The 17,590-nt window shown below is 36.2% G+C and overlaps 1 protein-coding gene across 10 annotated transcripts in view; it reads right to left on the bottom strand.

Annotated features, from left to right (window-relative positions):
- EVI5 (ecotropic viral integration site 5) overlaps window positions 1-17,590 on the bottom strand; it is a 74,232-nt gene that overhangs the window by 13,163 nt on the left and 43,479 nt on the right. For 8 of the 10 annotated variants that reach the window (XM_038182792.2, XM_038182794.2, XM_038182795.2 and 5 more), the window contains one exon: window positions 8,029-8,124. The exons of the other annotated variants lie outside the window; for them this stretch is intronic. In XM_038182792.2, the coding sequence (XP_038038720.1) occupies window positions 8,029-8,124 (96 nt within the window). The remainder of the gene's footprint in view (window positions 1-8,028; window positions 8,125-17,590) is intronic. 10 annotated transcript variants of the gene reach the window in all.

Genomic DNA, 17,590 nt, shown 5'->3' on the forward strand with positions numbered 1-17,590 from the left:
CAATCTGAAGCTCAGATACTGTAGGATACAAACAGGGGGAAAAAAAGGGAAGTGTTTCTACAGAGAACAGTCACCAGCCTTCATTTGATCACTGAATCTGTCAGTAGCAGTGAAACAGTTAAGATTCATATCTAAAACTGTTGCCCTCATCTTCTAGTCCTACTGCAGCAAACACATTCATACCTGCTCTAAGGTGACACTGCATCACTGTTCTTGGTTACACTGTTCACTTATTTTATTGAGATGTTATTGAGGGGCATGTAGCTGATACAAAGATGAAGGTAGAGTCTATGGCCAAAGGTTTGTGGAACAGAGTAGCATCGTTATGAAATCAATCATGCTTTTTGGACAAGTGTAGGATATTTGTGTTAACTATAAACACCCATTCAAAATGAATCAAAATAAACAACTGATTTTCACAAAATACACACACACACAGATTCCACTGTGCAATAGAACTTCTGCCTGTTCATCGCTTAGTTAAGGCAGATAGTCTTTAAAGCCAGCTGTTTTGTGAAGAACAGGGTAACTAGGTTGGAGAAAGTAATGGAAAGTATTAAGTCTCCCAATCTGTTCAGTCTCACTTCTGTAACAATCTGGGGATTATCAAGCCAGCATAACATCTTTGATTCTTAAGTACATGCTGAAATGAAGAAATAAAGCAATTCACTTTTCTAAAGCATACAGTATATATTTAACTATCATGTGTAGACAAAGCTGCTACATTAGACTGGGTGTTTGCAAACCACATGACCTCACAAACGCTATCTTATCACATCACAGGTTCCTCAGACTGACCACAACCACTTAAATCAGACTCCGCCAGCACAGAGACTCTATCTTTGACACGTACTAGTAGAGCAACTACATTTTTAGCTGTCCAGCAGCCTTGCAAGAACTTTGCTTGTGGGGAGGGAAAATCTGATGGTCTGTTGTCCGACTGTGCTTGCAAGATATGGTCGAAGAAAAGCACATGATTTATTGTGCTATAAACTTCTACCACAAGTTGAAGCACTTGCTTTGTAAATCTGAGGGCTAACATATTTCCTTTCAGGGACAGCATTTCTTATCAAGTAAGAAAACATTTAGAGAAACATATTTTGAAAGCATTTGTCCAGTACAACGAACTATTGGAAGGTGATAATGTAATTTTGGTCATTATTGAGAAACAAGCAGTACTTTTAACAAGCACTAGTTTTAGCAAAAACTGAAATAAGAACAATGTAGAAATTGACTGAAATCTTAGAGATGGCTGTTTTTATGAAAGCAAGCATGAAAAGTGACAATCATAAAAAGCCAAATATATATCTGCCTGTACAGTACACAGCATACTCCATGGACAGTAAGCAGCACGCTTCCAAACTTCCATGAATCTCATTATTTCCAGGAGACAAGGAGGGGAAGTAAGTTGATGAGACTGAGTAGAAGAGCATTATATCCAACTATGGATGTTTCAAGAAAAATAGTAAGCCTTTTCGGACTTGCTGTTCTCACCCCAATTCTAATGAAATAAGTTACATATTTCTTTCCAAGATCTAAATGCTGATAAGTCTGATCTTGTCTCATTAACTCATATGATTTGATGCACGCAAGTCATTGCCTTATAAATACGTCTTCAGTGAAGAACTTTATTTCTCATAGCTTGAACTAGAAGGATTAACTGTGAGAAATTAATTCTATGTCCATCACCCAAAGCTACGTATAACCTTTAAAGCTCTGAATGGGTGGAAGATGATGTGTCCACATTGCAGTCACTTATGACAGTAAAGCAGTACAGGCACATCCAAATTGAGTAGCTGGATGACAGTAGCCTAAATACAGCAGAATAAAGGTCAGTTATTTACCCGGCTTATGAATGTAGTCTAGTGATGTTTCAGATTACAGAGCATTTGATTTGCTGAGCATTGAGTTTGACTCAAAGACAACCTAATAACAAAATGAAGAAGAAAGGAATAATACTCCCTGCTGGTATGCCACCACCAAAACCAGATGCTATTGTCGAGAGAATCAGGAGCTAGGAATTTTGCTAGGAGTGATCAACCAGCTCATGCTAATCAACTGGCCACAAACAGCAGTGTCATTTTGTGCTCATCCATAGTTAACACAGTCGTCATTTAGTTGCTTGTACAACAACTAAGCTGTGCTTGGGACCAGAACCACTCACTGCACCATGCTGATTTAAGATTAACCACTAAAATAAAAATAAGGAGGAAATAAATGAGCACTCTTTAAACAGAGCTTACCTTCAAGTTCATGGTATTTAAGACCAAAGGAACTGTTAATGTGGTTTAATTTTCCTCCTGCAGCTGACAGCACACTGAATTCTGTTTGGTTGTTGTATTATGTGGCCTATGCAGGTTTTCTTCATCCTTCACACTGATGTCTACAGTGTACTTTCCCTTCTCCATTTTAGTTTCAGCAGTGGTAAGTCTAGAAAGCTACCCTGTTGCAAAGTGTAGCTTTAACTTGTAGCTTTAGCCATATTACCAATTACTCCTTTGGTCATATCTTATGCATTATTTATCCTCAAAATAATTACCTAAAGTGTCTTCAATTTTATCACACAAGCAAAATCTTTTAAAAGCATAGTATTTAATCCCTAACTTTTATATCTCTTTTCATTAAGAGAAGCTTAAAATGCAAATTCACCAGGAACAAGATCAGACCATGAGATAACACCTGTATCACAACCTTACTAACTGCATTAGGTTCTTACAACATAATATCAGATCCATTCCTAGATAAAACTCTGTGGGAATGGAAAGGTAGTAAACTAGTGGTCACTACTTCTTTGAGAAGCCATCAAGTTTTCAAGATACTAAAAGTGAGAAATATAAAAAACACAAATATAACCCTTTTTCTGCATTGTCAATATGCAAGAATTTAATCACCAGAATTTCCCTTGAAGTTACCATTCTAAAAACCTCAAAAAATCATTTTGGAAAATAATGCTCTAGCTGCATCTGTCATCTTCTTTTCCATCAGCCATACTGAGGGCAGTTTGCAGAGGGTTTTCTAACCTCTTGAATACTTAACCTTTGTGGCACACTAATATCAGGATTTTGTTTTTCATTCAAACACCAAAAACATATGCATAAGATTTTTATATTCAAGAGCTATCTCATCCTTCCTTCATCTCAAAATATTTCAAGCATTTATTTGTTAATAGCATATATCATTACAGAAGAACAGTTAGGGCAAAACTAGCTCCATATCCTGTCTCTGATGCTGGTCAATAGCAAATGCCTGAGAAAGAATATAAGAGGCAGACAGCAATATTTTCCCAGAACGTTCTCCATGGCCTTTAGCAAGTAGCTCATTTTTCAGTGATGCAAGTGGCATCTATGCAACTTCAGGAATTTATCCCTGCCCCCATTTCACTTGAGGATTTTGATTTTTGCACTGGAGAGAAGTGAGTAAATGCTCCTTATTCATCAACTACCAGATCCCTGAAGTACAGGTAAGTGTGAAAAATGATTTTAAATATATCAGATACTCTCCTGCCTTTTATGGACATCAAATTAAAGCAGCTAATCTGCTTGAGTGAAATCAGGAAAACATTTAAGTTGAGTGTATTTCAGTCCTAAACTTATACTGCAATAAATAATTGGAACTGCATTAAGAAAACTGAAGTGAGCAAAATCGGCACCTTAAAAGTGAAATTTCAGACACACTCTAGTATTTAGAGGATCCACTGAATGCTACTTTTTTGAAAACTGAAATTGGAGCTCACCTGGACAATGACAATTTCCATTGGCAACTAAGAAAATCTCATGATTATTCATCCCTTAGACATTCGGTGCCATTCTATTATTCTTGCATGCTGAGTTTTATACTCTTCTCAGTGATCCTCAAATATTAAGGAAGAACACATACTTAGTGAAAGAAGCAGTAAGTTCCTGTATGCTGCCACTCTCCTTCATAAAGCTATCCCCCAATGCATATGTACAACATGCAGTAGTGACAGTATGGAATAATGCTCTACAATCCCAAATTGTAGAGGCTATGTGCTTTATTGTATTTGAATACATAGTAGGAAGAATTTAGGTTATTATGAAAATTGTGTTAAGATTAAAGACTTAATAAAAAAGAAACTGAAATTTAACAGCAAAACAAACTCATTAAAACATTGCAAGAGACACAAAAATCAGCTAGCAGTATGACAAGGACAAGTTTTTACACAGTTTTGCTTTGAATACAATTTAACCTTAAGCACTTCAGTCCTAAATCACAAAGTCTGTAAGACTGGAAACCACTTGCTTCTGTCTCCAAAGGTGTCTTGTGGTCTGCCAGTGTAGCTTGTGGGTAAGCATGTCAATTCTAATCTTTTGTACCACTCCTGTAATCTAGGTAACACATATGAGCCTTGCAACATCCAACAGGAAGCAGACACAGCTGCTGTGTAATTTATATAAAATACTGCATGTACACAGGGATAGTATATGAAATACATAACTTAAGCACTTTATAAATCATTTAATCTCATTCAGTTTGAATTAAAAATAAAAAAAGTGGCAAACTACAAAGTACCTCCTCCCTTTTCTTCCTCCCACTATGTGATTTATGTTGAAATGAACAAGGACTAATTTATGATTTCAGTTTTCCTTAAGCCCTTTGAATTTCCATTAAGGAAAGTAAAGCAGCTCAACATTTCCATGTGTTTTCCCCCCAGAAACATTAACCATTCACCTCCATGATACCTACTGAAGAGAGACAATTTCTTGAATAGTGAAAATGTTTCACAGAAAATGCTTTTACTTAATACCTCAGAGTCTAATCAAAGGACACTACTGAAGTACAAGCACTCAGTATACAATCTGACAATACATAACCCGTTACAAATCTTGCAGTGCCTGTAAACTTATATCATTAGCATTACATCATTTAGAGCAGGTTAAATTGTAAGGTCAAATGACACTCATCTGATCTGACTTCTGTGTCAAAGACAGGGGAACCAAGCTTACTGTATTTAATGACAAGTAATAAAGCTGCTTCACAGGAACTGCAGCCTGTCAGAGGTCAGAAAAGACACACCAAAATTAATTATGTAGATGGCAACAAAAGGCAGAGGATTGGAAATAAAAATTTTTAAAAGATAAATTCTATAATCTTACATTCTATGCAGAGTTCTGATAACATAGCTTATTTGGGTTACTTCTCTCACATGTTCCAGTATGGTAACTGAAATTTGGGTGTCAACTTTTTTCCGTTACAAAGTCAAGATGTGCCACATCAGCAGCAGCCTGTTGCTCCTGCTCTGTAGTAGCACACCCACAACCCAACTTTTCACTGGGAGGATTCAGCTTGAGACCCCAGGCAGCATTAATAACCAACTCCTGCTGCCCCACTCTAATTCCATCCTGTGATGTGATCGTACCAGTGGAAGGTCTCCAGTAAGAAACACTGGAGAGTATCTCACTACTCCAAGTTCCACTGATAATAGGGACACATGCACTTGTATTGGCCAAAGACACAAAGGTGTTTGTCAGAAGGCCAATATGGACTTCATCCCAATTACTTGTATTCATTCAATACATTATTTTTCATTATTTTGTTCCAGCATTCAGATTGAGAACCTGCAATTCTTCTGATGTAAATTTCTGTAAGAATTCAGTACTGCAAGAAGTGTTCAGCAAGGAAAAGTGTTCAACAAACAGAATAATCAATAAGTATCTTGGCATCACCAAGAACCTTGTGTCACTTCACCCAACTGTAACTTTTGCATTACTTGATGTCCAGTTTAAAGTTCTGCAGGTAAAATATATGAAGTGTTAACTTCATATAGTCACTAGGAATTCTATTGCTTTACCAGTGCCTTTTACCTTTAACCAGCTAGGAGGCTGCAGTCAGCCTATCACCATGTCTTCAGGAAGATGAATTTGCAGAGTTATAAATAACTTTTTTTTTTTGTCCCAGCTTTTGCAAAAGTAGAATAAAAAAGCAGCCAAGTAGTATGGTCATTAATGGAGCTACACATGAAGACATTTCAGTGTAGATTTCATAAAGTTAATTTATTTTAATTGGTAATGACTGAAGTATACTAGTCCTAGCATTTAGCAGTTGAGAGCAAACATTTTTGCCTCTTCTTATTGCCAGTTAAATTTTACTTTTCCAGAAAACACTGCAAATGAAGTTCCTCACTTAGCAGCTATGTTGATTATAGACTTCATTGGAATCAACCTACCCATCAATACTACCTTCATTTCAGACTTAATCTTACATTATGATAAAAATCAGCCCAGTGGGTTATGCTCAAAATCAAGCCTTAAATATTACTTTCCGTCCATAAAGCCTGATTGTGCCTGAACTGTTACTTTCCCTCTAAAGTTTCTATTTAAATACTAGACAACTAGATATATTAAAGTACAGAAAAAAGTGATTAGTAAACAAGGACTTTCAGGATTAAAAGAAACTGTAAGGAAGCATTCACAGATGCTATCAGTTTATAATTTGCTTAGTATATAAGGGTTTCTTGCTGCTGTTTCTATATATTCTAGAATGAGATATTTTGTTCCTAAAATTTAATTTCCAAACCAGGTAAGCAGTAAGCCATAACAAAGTGCACCTCTGGGAGAGAAATGCTCTTCTACATGGAATTATGTGAACGCTAGTATTGTAGAGATTCATATACTCCCTAGCTGGCCTTTTCTTTTGAGCCTAACCTTCCTTCCAACCCATTCACAATAAAAACAAACAACTGTTTGCCTTCCTGAAAATAGTGTTGCTCAGACAGGCATATGACAATTGCTTGTATACAGAAAATTATGCAACAGCTTTCCAACGGTAACCCTACTTCTTCTCCAAAGCTTTTTTTTTAATCTTTTAAATTTACACCGAGTACAATGAGTACAGTTTTTTTTTTTGCTTTTTTTTTTTTTTTCCATAATGCAAAATACACAAGGTATCTGGCTTTCTGGGAATTCTACAAGCAACTTTCTCATATAAAGCAAGCTAGTTATAGTCCTTTAATGGAAAATGCCAGGTAATTAATTTTTGAATTTATTTTTTAAGTGAGCTTAGTGATCAGTAGAAGTGCTGGACTGATGGCCCTAGAGACTATCTTCAATCTATAGAAGCGACAGCATTCCTCTGCTATATTATAACTCTCAAAGGATGGGTCGTAAGAGTTTGAATCTACTAGGGTTGTTGCAAAAACAGTAACTACACTTAAAGAAAGGATGTGCTTATTTAACAAAACCAAAAAGACAAAATTAAAAGGTTGTATTTGTCTACAATACTATAATTTTAAGCTACACTATCAGAGCTGTCTGATATGCATCAGAATGCATATAGAAACATACTAAATTGCAAAGATGACTGGGCATTTTGCACATAACAGTGTTAAGTAAAGATATTTCTTCACAACATAGGACAAACTGAAATGAGCCAGTGAGCACAGCAGTTACACAAGCCATTTCGGAATCAAGACCTTCTGATCTTTTTAACTAAGAGACAGTTACTACAACTATTAAAGCAAGGAAGTCTGAAGACAAATTTCATAGGCTAAAGGTTTTGGCAGTTTAAAACTTAATCTGTTAACTGATATTAAGCAAGCATCCTGATTCTTTTTAAGCAATCTTGGTACGCTACCACATAAAATTCGTCCTCACAATAGCAACTACAAAAAGATCTCCACAGACTCTTCAGCTTGTACAAATGCTGTTTAGTTTCTAACTGAATTATCCTCAAAAGCTGTAACAAAGACAAAGGGGCTTATTTTCATGCACATAGCTCTGAATGCAGCAAACACAACACAATGGATGATCAACTCATGAAATTAAGGAGAAAACAAGATGGAACATGCTGGTCTCATTTAACATCAAGTCATATAATTAAGGAGAGTTTTGTTCTTACATCCCAGGATACAAGGGCAAGACATATACAAAAGTTAATTTTATTCATTTAAAATAATTTACATTGGCAAAATCAGGTTCTGAAGCTATAATAGCTACTAGAAAAGCAAGACCTGCTACGTTTAAAATGTGACAAAAGGTGCAAGTGATCAGACACTAGAATTTTATCACTTACCTCATGATGCAGCTCAGCTATCTGATCTTTCAGTTCTCTGATATACTGGTTAGAATCAGAATTATTAAGCTGCCCTTGAATTTTTCCTTCTTCTTTCTGTTTTGATTTAAAAAAAGAATCTTATTCAAATTGTTCACAGATATGGTATATTAAAATTCTATTTTAACTGCTTGCTTTTTGTCACATACAGACAACACTCACACACACACACGGACACACACAAACCATCCAGCACTTTGCATCTGGTTGAAGTTACCAGCAGGTATAAGTAGTTCAGACCAAGCTGATGCCCTGGGAAACACTGTATGAAAAGGGCTCCTCTGCCAAGTAAAACATAATTATTGTGTAGGAACCCCAGAGAGCAAAAGTGAAGAAAGGAATGTTCCTTATTACCAATGCTGTAAGAGGTATAATGACAAATTGGCAAGTAAAAAAAAGTCGGGGATGAAGAGGCTTGTCAATCTAATGTAGCTCTTAAGTGCCAATGACATCTTCTTGAGCATCTTGAAACGTGAAAGCTTGCAACGCTTTCAGCTTGTCTCTAAAGGGAATCCTAACATGAGTAAACCAAATTCTTAGCAGATCTCAGAAAAATAACCACCTGCTGCAGAGAACTCTTTTCTGAAAGCAGCCCATGTCTGCACTCTGCTAGGTACAAGTTAACAGCTGTAGGTATGTTGTATTGTGTGCCTCTACCCTCCAATGAATAATTTCCAAATTATTTATAATAATTTAAATTAATTGCACAAACTTTGCTTCCTAGGCAATCCATGGCTCAAATTTCCAAAAAAAAAAAAGTAGCAAGTATTTTTCCCATGCTAAATATATTAAATAAAAAAGCAAACAAAGCTTATCTCCCTTTACAAGGATGAGTATTGCTACTGAGAAATCCAAACAGACGCAGAAGCAACAAAATTTGCAGACCAAAAATAATGCAGTTTAAATTCATACACAGAAAAGGCTTCATTGATGTTAAGATTCCAGACAAGGATTGTATCTCTTGCAACAGCAGAAATGTACACGGGAGAAACATTAATCTAAATCCTTTATCTCCATTTGAAATGGACTTTTCCATTTCAGCCTCTGGTACCTTGGATTCCAAATTATGATGTAACCATAAACCACTGTATCATAAAGCAAACGTAAAGTCAGATTTTTACCATAAATTTAAGACTGGTGCCATAACCCTTTTAGAACATGTAAATACCTGGGTTTACATTGGAATTGAGTACATGGGAAGACACAAAACAGGCATTTTCTGATTAAATTGGAATAAACAGCAGAGACAATGAAAGTTATGAGCTTAAATTCAACACTGCACAAATAGCTCAAAACTGCTACTGTATACTATGTAGAGTACTTATACTATATATATATGTATTATATATTATCATTAAATTTAAATGCTTTTTATCCCAAATATTACTGTGAAGTTAACACAGATACCTCAGAATTACTTGGCATTAAGTTTGCTTATGGAAGAACAGACTCTACCTCCAGTCAGCTTAAACTGACTTAAACTGAATGTCAGCGTAAGCCTGGCTTGCAAGGTTCTCATTACTAGTGAAGGACAAGGAAGGTTTCAGTTTTCCTTTCATAACAGAAATTTCCTTACAGATTTTGTAGAGCTGACAACTCATCAAGAAGTACTTAGCACAAAAAAGGAACCCTGCAATGTGATTTTCTACAAATACATTTTTCAAAGAAAACTCATGCTGTAACTTCCTCTTACAGTATTCAAAATACTAGAGGTCAGAAGCTGATCCTTTTCACTAGCTGTAGAAGATAAAAATAAAGAACTCAGGCATTTCTAGCTCTAACTATTTAAGACCATGTTCTATAAGCTACAAAACATATTTACAGTGGGTAAATTGGATGGGTGCTACATAAATTTTAGGACAAGGTATTAATCTTCTCAGTTGCCCATCTCTGAGCAGCAAAGATGTATATATGCACACACATACACACTTTTTTAAAACCTATTTTAAAGTTGCTGCTGTTAAACTAGGTTTGTTTGTGTCATTGGTTACTTAAAATACTCGTACAGCTGCATTAGTAAACCACTGGAAAACATGCTGGCATCAGACATAACATTACAATATTTAATTCTTCCAAAGAAGTATTACTTGTTCTCTAAATCAGATATGCAGACAGATGATGTTTTACATCTTTCAGATGAATCAAAACATTTCAAGTAGTTCTATGTCAGAAAATGGTCTTTGTTATCCACAATTCTTTAAAAACTGTAAAAGATTGATGCTTCTCACCAATATTTTCATATAATAAAAAATATATACAAAACTGTTGCATTTTCCAATCATTTTATATTTGCATTAAGTTCATGCTACTTGCTAGCAATTTTCAGCTTCTGATGAGCATCTGGTAACTAAAGGCACGTTTTATTTTGAACAGCTTAAGTTTAATAGTAACATTCTTTAACACTAGTTTTTTATTAGAGCAGTTGACAGACATCAAAACCAAAACCTGATGGCAGGAAACTTTCAACATGTGCAGTTCCTTTTACTACTCCAAAAAACAACAGGAACAGTTTTCCCTGTTTTTTTTTTTTTTTTGTATGTCACAAAGAAAGAAAACTTCCTTCCCAAAATTCTGTCATTCTAGATTTGCTTCCCAACCTACGCTAGGTTATGATACAGCACTATTTTTTTTGTTGGTTTTTTTGTTGTTGTTTTTTTTTTACAGTAATTGTGAAATAAGAACTTTGTTTTTTATAAAAACAATCTTGATACCATCCTAGAGTCACTTTTAAGGAGTACTGTCAGTGTATGCATATCTTGAAATGGTGAAAACCCACCACCACAGTAAAACAAACCTCAAGTTTTGTCCTCATGCCAGTCAGATTCCCACTTGTGCACCATAACTCTGGATAACATTAGCTGTGCTTTTGATGCTATGTGCCATTGAGACTGCTGGAAACTCCAGACTGTAAGCATACCCATACTCCAAATATTTGTCTCACAAAAGGAAACCGCAGAAAGGATTTTTAAGTTCATGTTTCATTTAGTGGCTTATTAAGCTTGAGCCGTTTCAGCCTTGAATATAACACCATATTATGCAGAAACTTATGGTTGTTTGTTTTCAGCTCTGAATCTGAGCTAAACTTGGCCTGAAGTAGATGGACAAGGAATTAGCTAGGTTGCAAATGACAGAAGTGGGAAAGAAACTGAGAAGTGAAGATATAACAAGTATTGAATAGAACTGAAACACGTGTAAGGACTTTAGACAGTAATACTGATGAATTCTTGCATGTTTCATCCTCAACCTATTATTTGCAGGATAAGGTTGTTGCAATTAGTTATAGTCGTTGATATACTGCAGGGTAACTGAAGATAATAATCTTCAAGGAATAGCTGTAGCCCTCTATCATTCATTTCTGTACAGAAATGAGTTTTTCCATTTTTCTGTTCTTCTGCTGCCAGATTTATTTCACTTCCAGATATCAAAACTAGTCTGTTCTTTATAGGATTACTTCTCCTCCTAAGATGTCAGTAGGAAGGAATACTGAAAATATTCATTCAGATAGGCAGAAATCAATCTTATGTGGATTAAATCTTCTCTTGCTTCCATCATTTCAGCCTAGGAATCCACTGTGGCAGATAGAAGCTCAGCTACTGAACTTCTATTTCAAGAGTAACTTGAGATGGGGAATAAAGAGCTACCTGCCCAAAGGACAGAGCCTGGACTCTCCGTAGTCCAGCCCCAGCAGCCTAGAAGGTCTGAGCCTACATTCAGAACATTTTTAACACTCTTCTTCCTTGTCAATCTTATTGCTAGTTTCTAGCTTCAGGCATCAAGCCATGCGGATGTGCTGGAAGATGCATGTTTTGGGATGGATTGATTCAGCAAGTCTTCCACAGCAAAAAAATAAAATTCATCTCAATGGTCTTGAATGCCAAGGGTGGACATAAAGGACAAAGGACATAAAACCTGTCTTGTATAAAGACAGGTAATACATTTAATGGAAACAGAAACCCTTATAATCACATTTTTATATGTTTTGGCTGTAAACTGCCTTGTCCTCCTCATTTACCAGACAGTTCCACTGACAAAAGGAAAATTAAACTCCTTTTATGTAGGTTGAGTTAATTAAATGCCTCCTATCATAGCATTTACTTCAGTAGGTACCATGCATTTTGCTCTGCATTAGTTTTGTACTGTGCTTGAGTTGCTATATATTTCTGAAAAAGCACTCAAACTGGACTGGTTCAAAAGTGAATGCTTACTTACACCTTAACAAGCCTTTAGGGTATTAACATCACAGCTTTTAAAAGGAAATAACATAAGCAATTACTAATCTCTCTTCATAGGGGTTTAAAAAAATCTAAGACTGCACACATAGGATGTGGGTTTTGTTGTGTGTGTTTTTTTTTTTTTTTAAGTGAAGCATTATTACAGAAAATCTGTGGTATTTGGGGAGGTCACAACACGAAGAAGAATGCCTGGTCTCTAGGCAAATAATAGTAATTTTAAGTTTAAAACAAACATACTTGAAGCTAGGTAACACATCAAGAAGGAAAAAGTCTAAGTAACCAAAAGAGCAAAGAAAAAATTAAAGCTAGGCAACTCTGTAATCAAGGAATTTTTGTTTAAAAACCCACAGTCATATGAATGAATTTCCACATAAGTTTCCCTGAGATATTGCTTCTGCATACTGGTACCAATGCATTCCCAGGAAGGTTTTTAGAAAAGTTAGAAAAGTAATACCAGTTGGTGCTATGTAACATAATTTGAAAGCCATCATCTCAATTTTGCTACTTTTGAAGATGACTTATTGTTCCCCTCACACTTTGTCTCTTTCAACTGATGGGCTCCACCAGTACTAACAGGTTAGAAATCCCTGTACCAGGGAAAAACACTCTGGTAGCCAGGTATCAGCTCTGCTCATGTCAAAATGACAGTGCAAACAGCCAACATGCTATCCAGCCTCTGGCCTGAGAGGTTGTGCATAGCAAGGGAGCAGCACAAGCAGTGGAGGAGCAGGAAATGAGCCCTGCAGATCAAAAAAGCAACTGCTAAAACAGAAGTCACTTAGGCCCCTTCAGTTGTGGAAGCTCTCACCTCCCTCACCCTGCTCTGAGGTTCGAGAGTACTTGTCTGCATACCCAGATCTATACCAAAAGCTCCTAAGACGAAAAGTCTGTTCCTCAAAAATTTGCTTTTTAGCTTGAGGAAAAGTTCTGCCCACAAAAAATTATCAGTTGAGATACATGGCTGTAGTATCAGACGTAATCCTCCTCTGTCTGGCTTTTTAAGAGAAAAACATCGTTACCGCACCTTCCCAAGCAGCAGCGGCAGCAAGTTCTCCTGAATCACATTAACCTGCAGTCTGAGAACTACTGAGTATGTGGAGAGCCTCCAGTCTCAATCAGCCCAGAACTAGGGTTCACTGCTGGCAAAAGCAGCACAGGGACAGAATGCTAGTATTAAATACCTGAAACTATTGCAGTATAGTATCTTCCACAAAAATCAAGTACAGTAATAGTCATGACAAAGTTTAAATTGAAAAATTCACTGAGAACACCTGGAACACACCAGAGGCTTTATGTCTGTAGTTGCAGGTGCTTCGTCCCAAGAGAATTGCAAGATTAAAGTTTTCTACAACATTCTTGATGATCACAGTAGGAAAACACGTCAACAAGAAATTAGACTATTGAAATTAGATATCAAGGGTTGCTTTCACTTTAATAACTATGAACTTAAATACAGAAAAACAAAACCAATAGTTTTATTGGCAGTCAAAATGAAGGGACACCAGACAGACACTGTTCCTCAGCCAGTGTATCTATCAGCTTTACTGAAGATGTATAGAGGGTAGGATATTTCCCTCTTTTTTTTTTCCTGACTTAAAAACATTTACTTAGTACCAATCTGCCTCAGACTCTTTTCAAGGCAGGCTTTTAAACTCTTACTATGTGGCAAGACAGCATTAAAAAATGTAAATGAAGTTTATTCAGAAGGGTAAATGTGGTAACTAGTGTCCTTTCAGTGACTCTACAGTGACTCATTCTAGACTTTCAAAAAACACATCACTAACATCACACACCACTATTGATAAGAGTAAAAAAAAGTTTCCTGTAATTTGAAAAGATGGAAACAATTTCTTTACTCAACAGTTAGTACTTGGAAAAGTTATTAAACAGAGGTCATCGAAAGGCTTCATTCTAGCGAAATAGTGTTAAGAGTTTAAACTGTGGGGGAGAGAACTAGCACAATCATGGATTTCCTTTACAGTTGCTCTTAAAGCAGCTTTGACATGGTTAAAGATAGGGTAAGTGTGACAATTCTCTGAATCTGCCAGGAAACACACCAAGAAGGAAGTGATGTTACCCCCTGTCCAGATCAACCTAACCAAGGTTGAAAGAAGAATGAACTCTAATAGACAGTTTCCCCTTTAAGATTACTCAGATGTACAAAGTTTTCTATATTACAAATGTGCTCTGTACCTCCTCATCCCAATCCAGACATGGACTATTTCAAGAGGATAGGAATGGAAATGGAGAGCAAGGGATTAAGATGCAGAGCAGAGTCTGCAGCTGCCACAGCTCTGCTTCCTCAGCCTGTCTATGCTTCACTGACACAGTGCTCCTTACCTTGGCCAGATGACTAACAGCAGCTTTAACTACGACTTACTTAACCCTGCCTGATTTTCTCTAAAGCCTCCCTCCCCCCACATAGCCCATCCTGCCTTTGACTACTACAAGGAAAGCTTAAAAAAAAAACGAAAAAAAAAAAAAAACACCCAATCAAAAGAAAACCTCAGCAATGCTGAGTGACCAACAGGACTGCCGATACACGATCGGGAGGAACTCTTGCTATTAGGCTAAAACTGTAGTAAAACTGCCAAGAGAAAGTCTACCAAGCTTAAAGAAAGCACTACACAAACGAATGGTGTGCTAAAGGCTGATATTAGGACATTAAAAGCTGTAAGGACATCTGAAGCTATCAATCCAGATCAAGTGAAAACAAAAAGCATGAATTATTTGAGAAAGCAAACCCAGCATTTTACTGATTGACTACAGGAATAAAGGGAGACAATATCCATTCCTTGTCCTAGCTATCTACTAAATCTTACACAAGAATGAGATAAATGAATATGAGATAAATGAGGGGCCAGAGTACACATAGTTTGGCCAAAATAAGTCAATTATAAGATGGGAGTCTAACTTCTGTAAGAAAGTGAAATATCAAATGAGGAGGACAGCTTTTCACCAGCACAGAGGTACAAAAACCTGCAGCCCAGCCATCCAAAAATCCTTTATTTGTTAACGATTTATTTAAGTGCCCTGTTCAAAACTCAGAAGCCTGCTAAGTACTTCAAGTGATACTTACTTCACAAGGATTTTATGAGCTGAACTAGTGATGCAAAAAACAAAAAGAGAGCAGAGTACAAAACAAGAGCTGTTGGATAACACCTTTGTTTGGAAACGACTTCAGGGTTTTTCCTTTGTCACTTCTTCGGCTTATGCATATGCAACAAATTAAACTTCAGTAACACTTCAGTTTTGTGTTGTTTTCATTAAGGAATGCATCAGTCTTGCTTAAGAACATCCATTATGTATTGGAGTATTTTTTGCACTTCAAAACACAGAAGTGTAAAGGGTCAGCATCAGGAACTGAATGCCTGACAAAGATGAGATGACATTCAGAATATATAAAAACTTCCTAATATCATAATAAACAAACATCTTGCTATACAATTGCATCTACTAGTAAGTGATAGAACTACCTCCTTCACCTTCTGTCATTATTACTAACCAGAACTACGAGTGACCCAGAAACTGTGATTTAAATCTAGCATTTGTGTATGTAACGTCAGATCAGTTCTTATGTGGGAGTAGTGATACTCTGCATTACAGAGTTAACACCAGTGTCTTGCACCTACACCTACACGAACATTTAGAAGAAAAACCACATGATTTAGGTTAAGCATTTCTATGGACCATGTGGACCTTGCACTGAATCCCTAGATTTTCCCCTTGCTTCTCATAAAAGCAATTATTTTTTTTCCAGGGGAATGGTATGTGTTAACTTCTTCCTTTCACTGTTACCAGCTTTGAAACAATAATCCCAGACAGACCTATTTATGATGCTCCATATTAAGCATGATTACTTCAAGAGAAACCTACACGCTAAAGACTAGTCACATGCACTTAATGGTCTTAAATATTGTATTTCAAATCATTAAGGCAAACCCAGATTAAAGTGCCCTCCACTCTTCACATCAGACCACAGCATCCTAATAACAAGCTGATCTGAAGAAAATGGAAGGCAGCTCTTTCTCTGAGAAAGAAGTTCCCTAGTATCTCATCCCTCTGCCTAGACCAGCAGTCTTCTTAAAAAGCCCTTTTTTGTTTTAAACTGAAGCTTTAGTATCAACTGCATGTTTTAGTTTACTCCTTCGGAAATTAAGGCTTTCCAACTCCTTTTTTTTTTTGTTGTTGCAGGTGTTTCAAAGGCCTTTGAGCCCAAGTACCCCAAAAGAAATTTTGATCTTAAGTTTCATATTTGCTGACAAAAAACATGCTGGTCAAATACCTATTTGCTTATAGAATCTTACACACTGAGAATCTTACAACACAAAGTTGTCACAGCCCCATAGTAACATCTACAATCAAGTCTGGAGTATTGAAAATAACCAAATTGACAATAGAGGAACTTACTTCAACTGAATCACTTTTGTTTTAAATGTTTGTATACAGTTAACACTCAAAACATTTATTTCACAACTGAACAAGCTATACTTCAGACTGGTGTAAGTTTGAGATGAATAGTTCACCAAAAACCTAACGTGGAAACTCATTAAAAGTATGAGCCACTGACTTCATGCTCCAGACTGTACAGAAAGTAGAGCCATTCTCATTTGTAAAGAAATAAAGAATATTACTAAGAGGCTACAGATCAAGAAATCATTAAAGGTGATGATCTAAAAATACCAAAAAATGAGAATTTCAAATGTGCTTGAGTAGGAAACAAAAAACAAGGCAACCTAGAAAATGAGAAAAATGGAAAAACATTACTGAAGATTACATCATGCAAAAGTAGTAATTGTGGAAAGGAATGAGCGATGATGTGGATAAACAAATGAACATAAGACAGTGCATTCTATGGATGTATAAGGCAGACTTACAAAATAGATTCCCTTCCTGTATTTACTTTATCTTACATAAGGTATTACAGAAATCTACACACAATTCTGACACCCATAGCTTAAGCAGAAATACAGAAAGAGAATAGAAGAACACTATAGAATGATTAAGCACTGATGATTTGATCAGTCAAACCACAGAAAACAAGTGTATTTATATTAAAAATATGAATACAGTTCTGATAGGGTGACAGAACAGATCATTGTTGGATTCGCTGTTTCTTCTTTTTGTAGTAACAGACCTACAATGCTTTTAGGGCTACCTGTACTAGAGAAACAAACAAAGCAGGACAGCATTTAAAGTCTGTTAAAGTAGAACTAATGCAAAATAAGGTGCTGACCTCTCATCTACAAAATAACATTATTTGAAATCAATGTAAACTTTTTAAAATAAAT

The sequence above is a fragment of the Anas platyrhynchos genome, chromosome 8 (genome assembly GCF_047663525.1).
Source record: "Anas platyrhynchos isolate ZD024472 breed Pekin duck chromosome 8, IASCAAS_PekinDuck_T2T, whole genome shotgun sequence".
In the NCBI taxonomy this organism is placed as follows: Eukaryota; Metazoa; Chordata; class Aves; order Anseriformes; family Anatidae; genus Anas; species Anas platyrhynchos.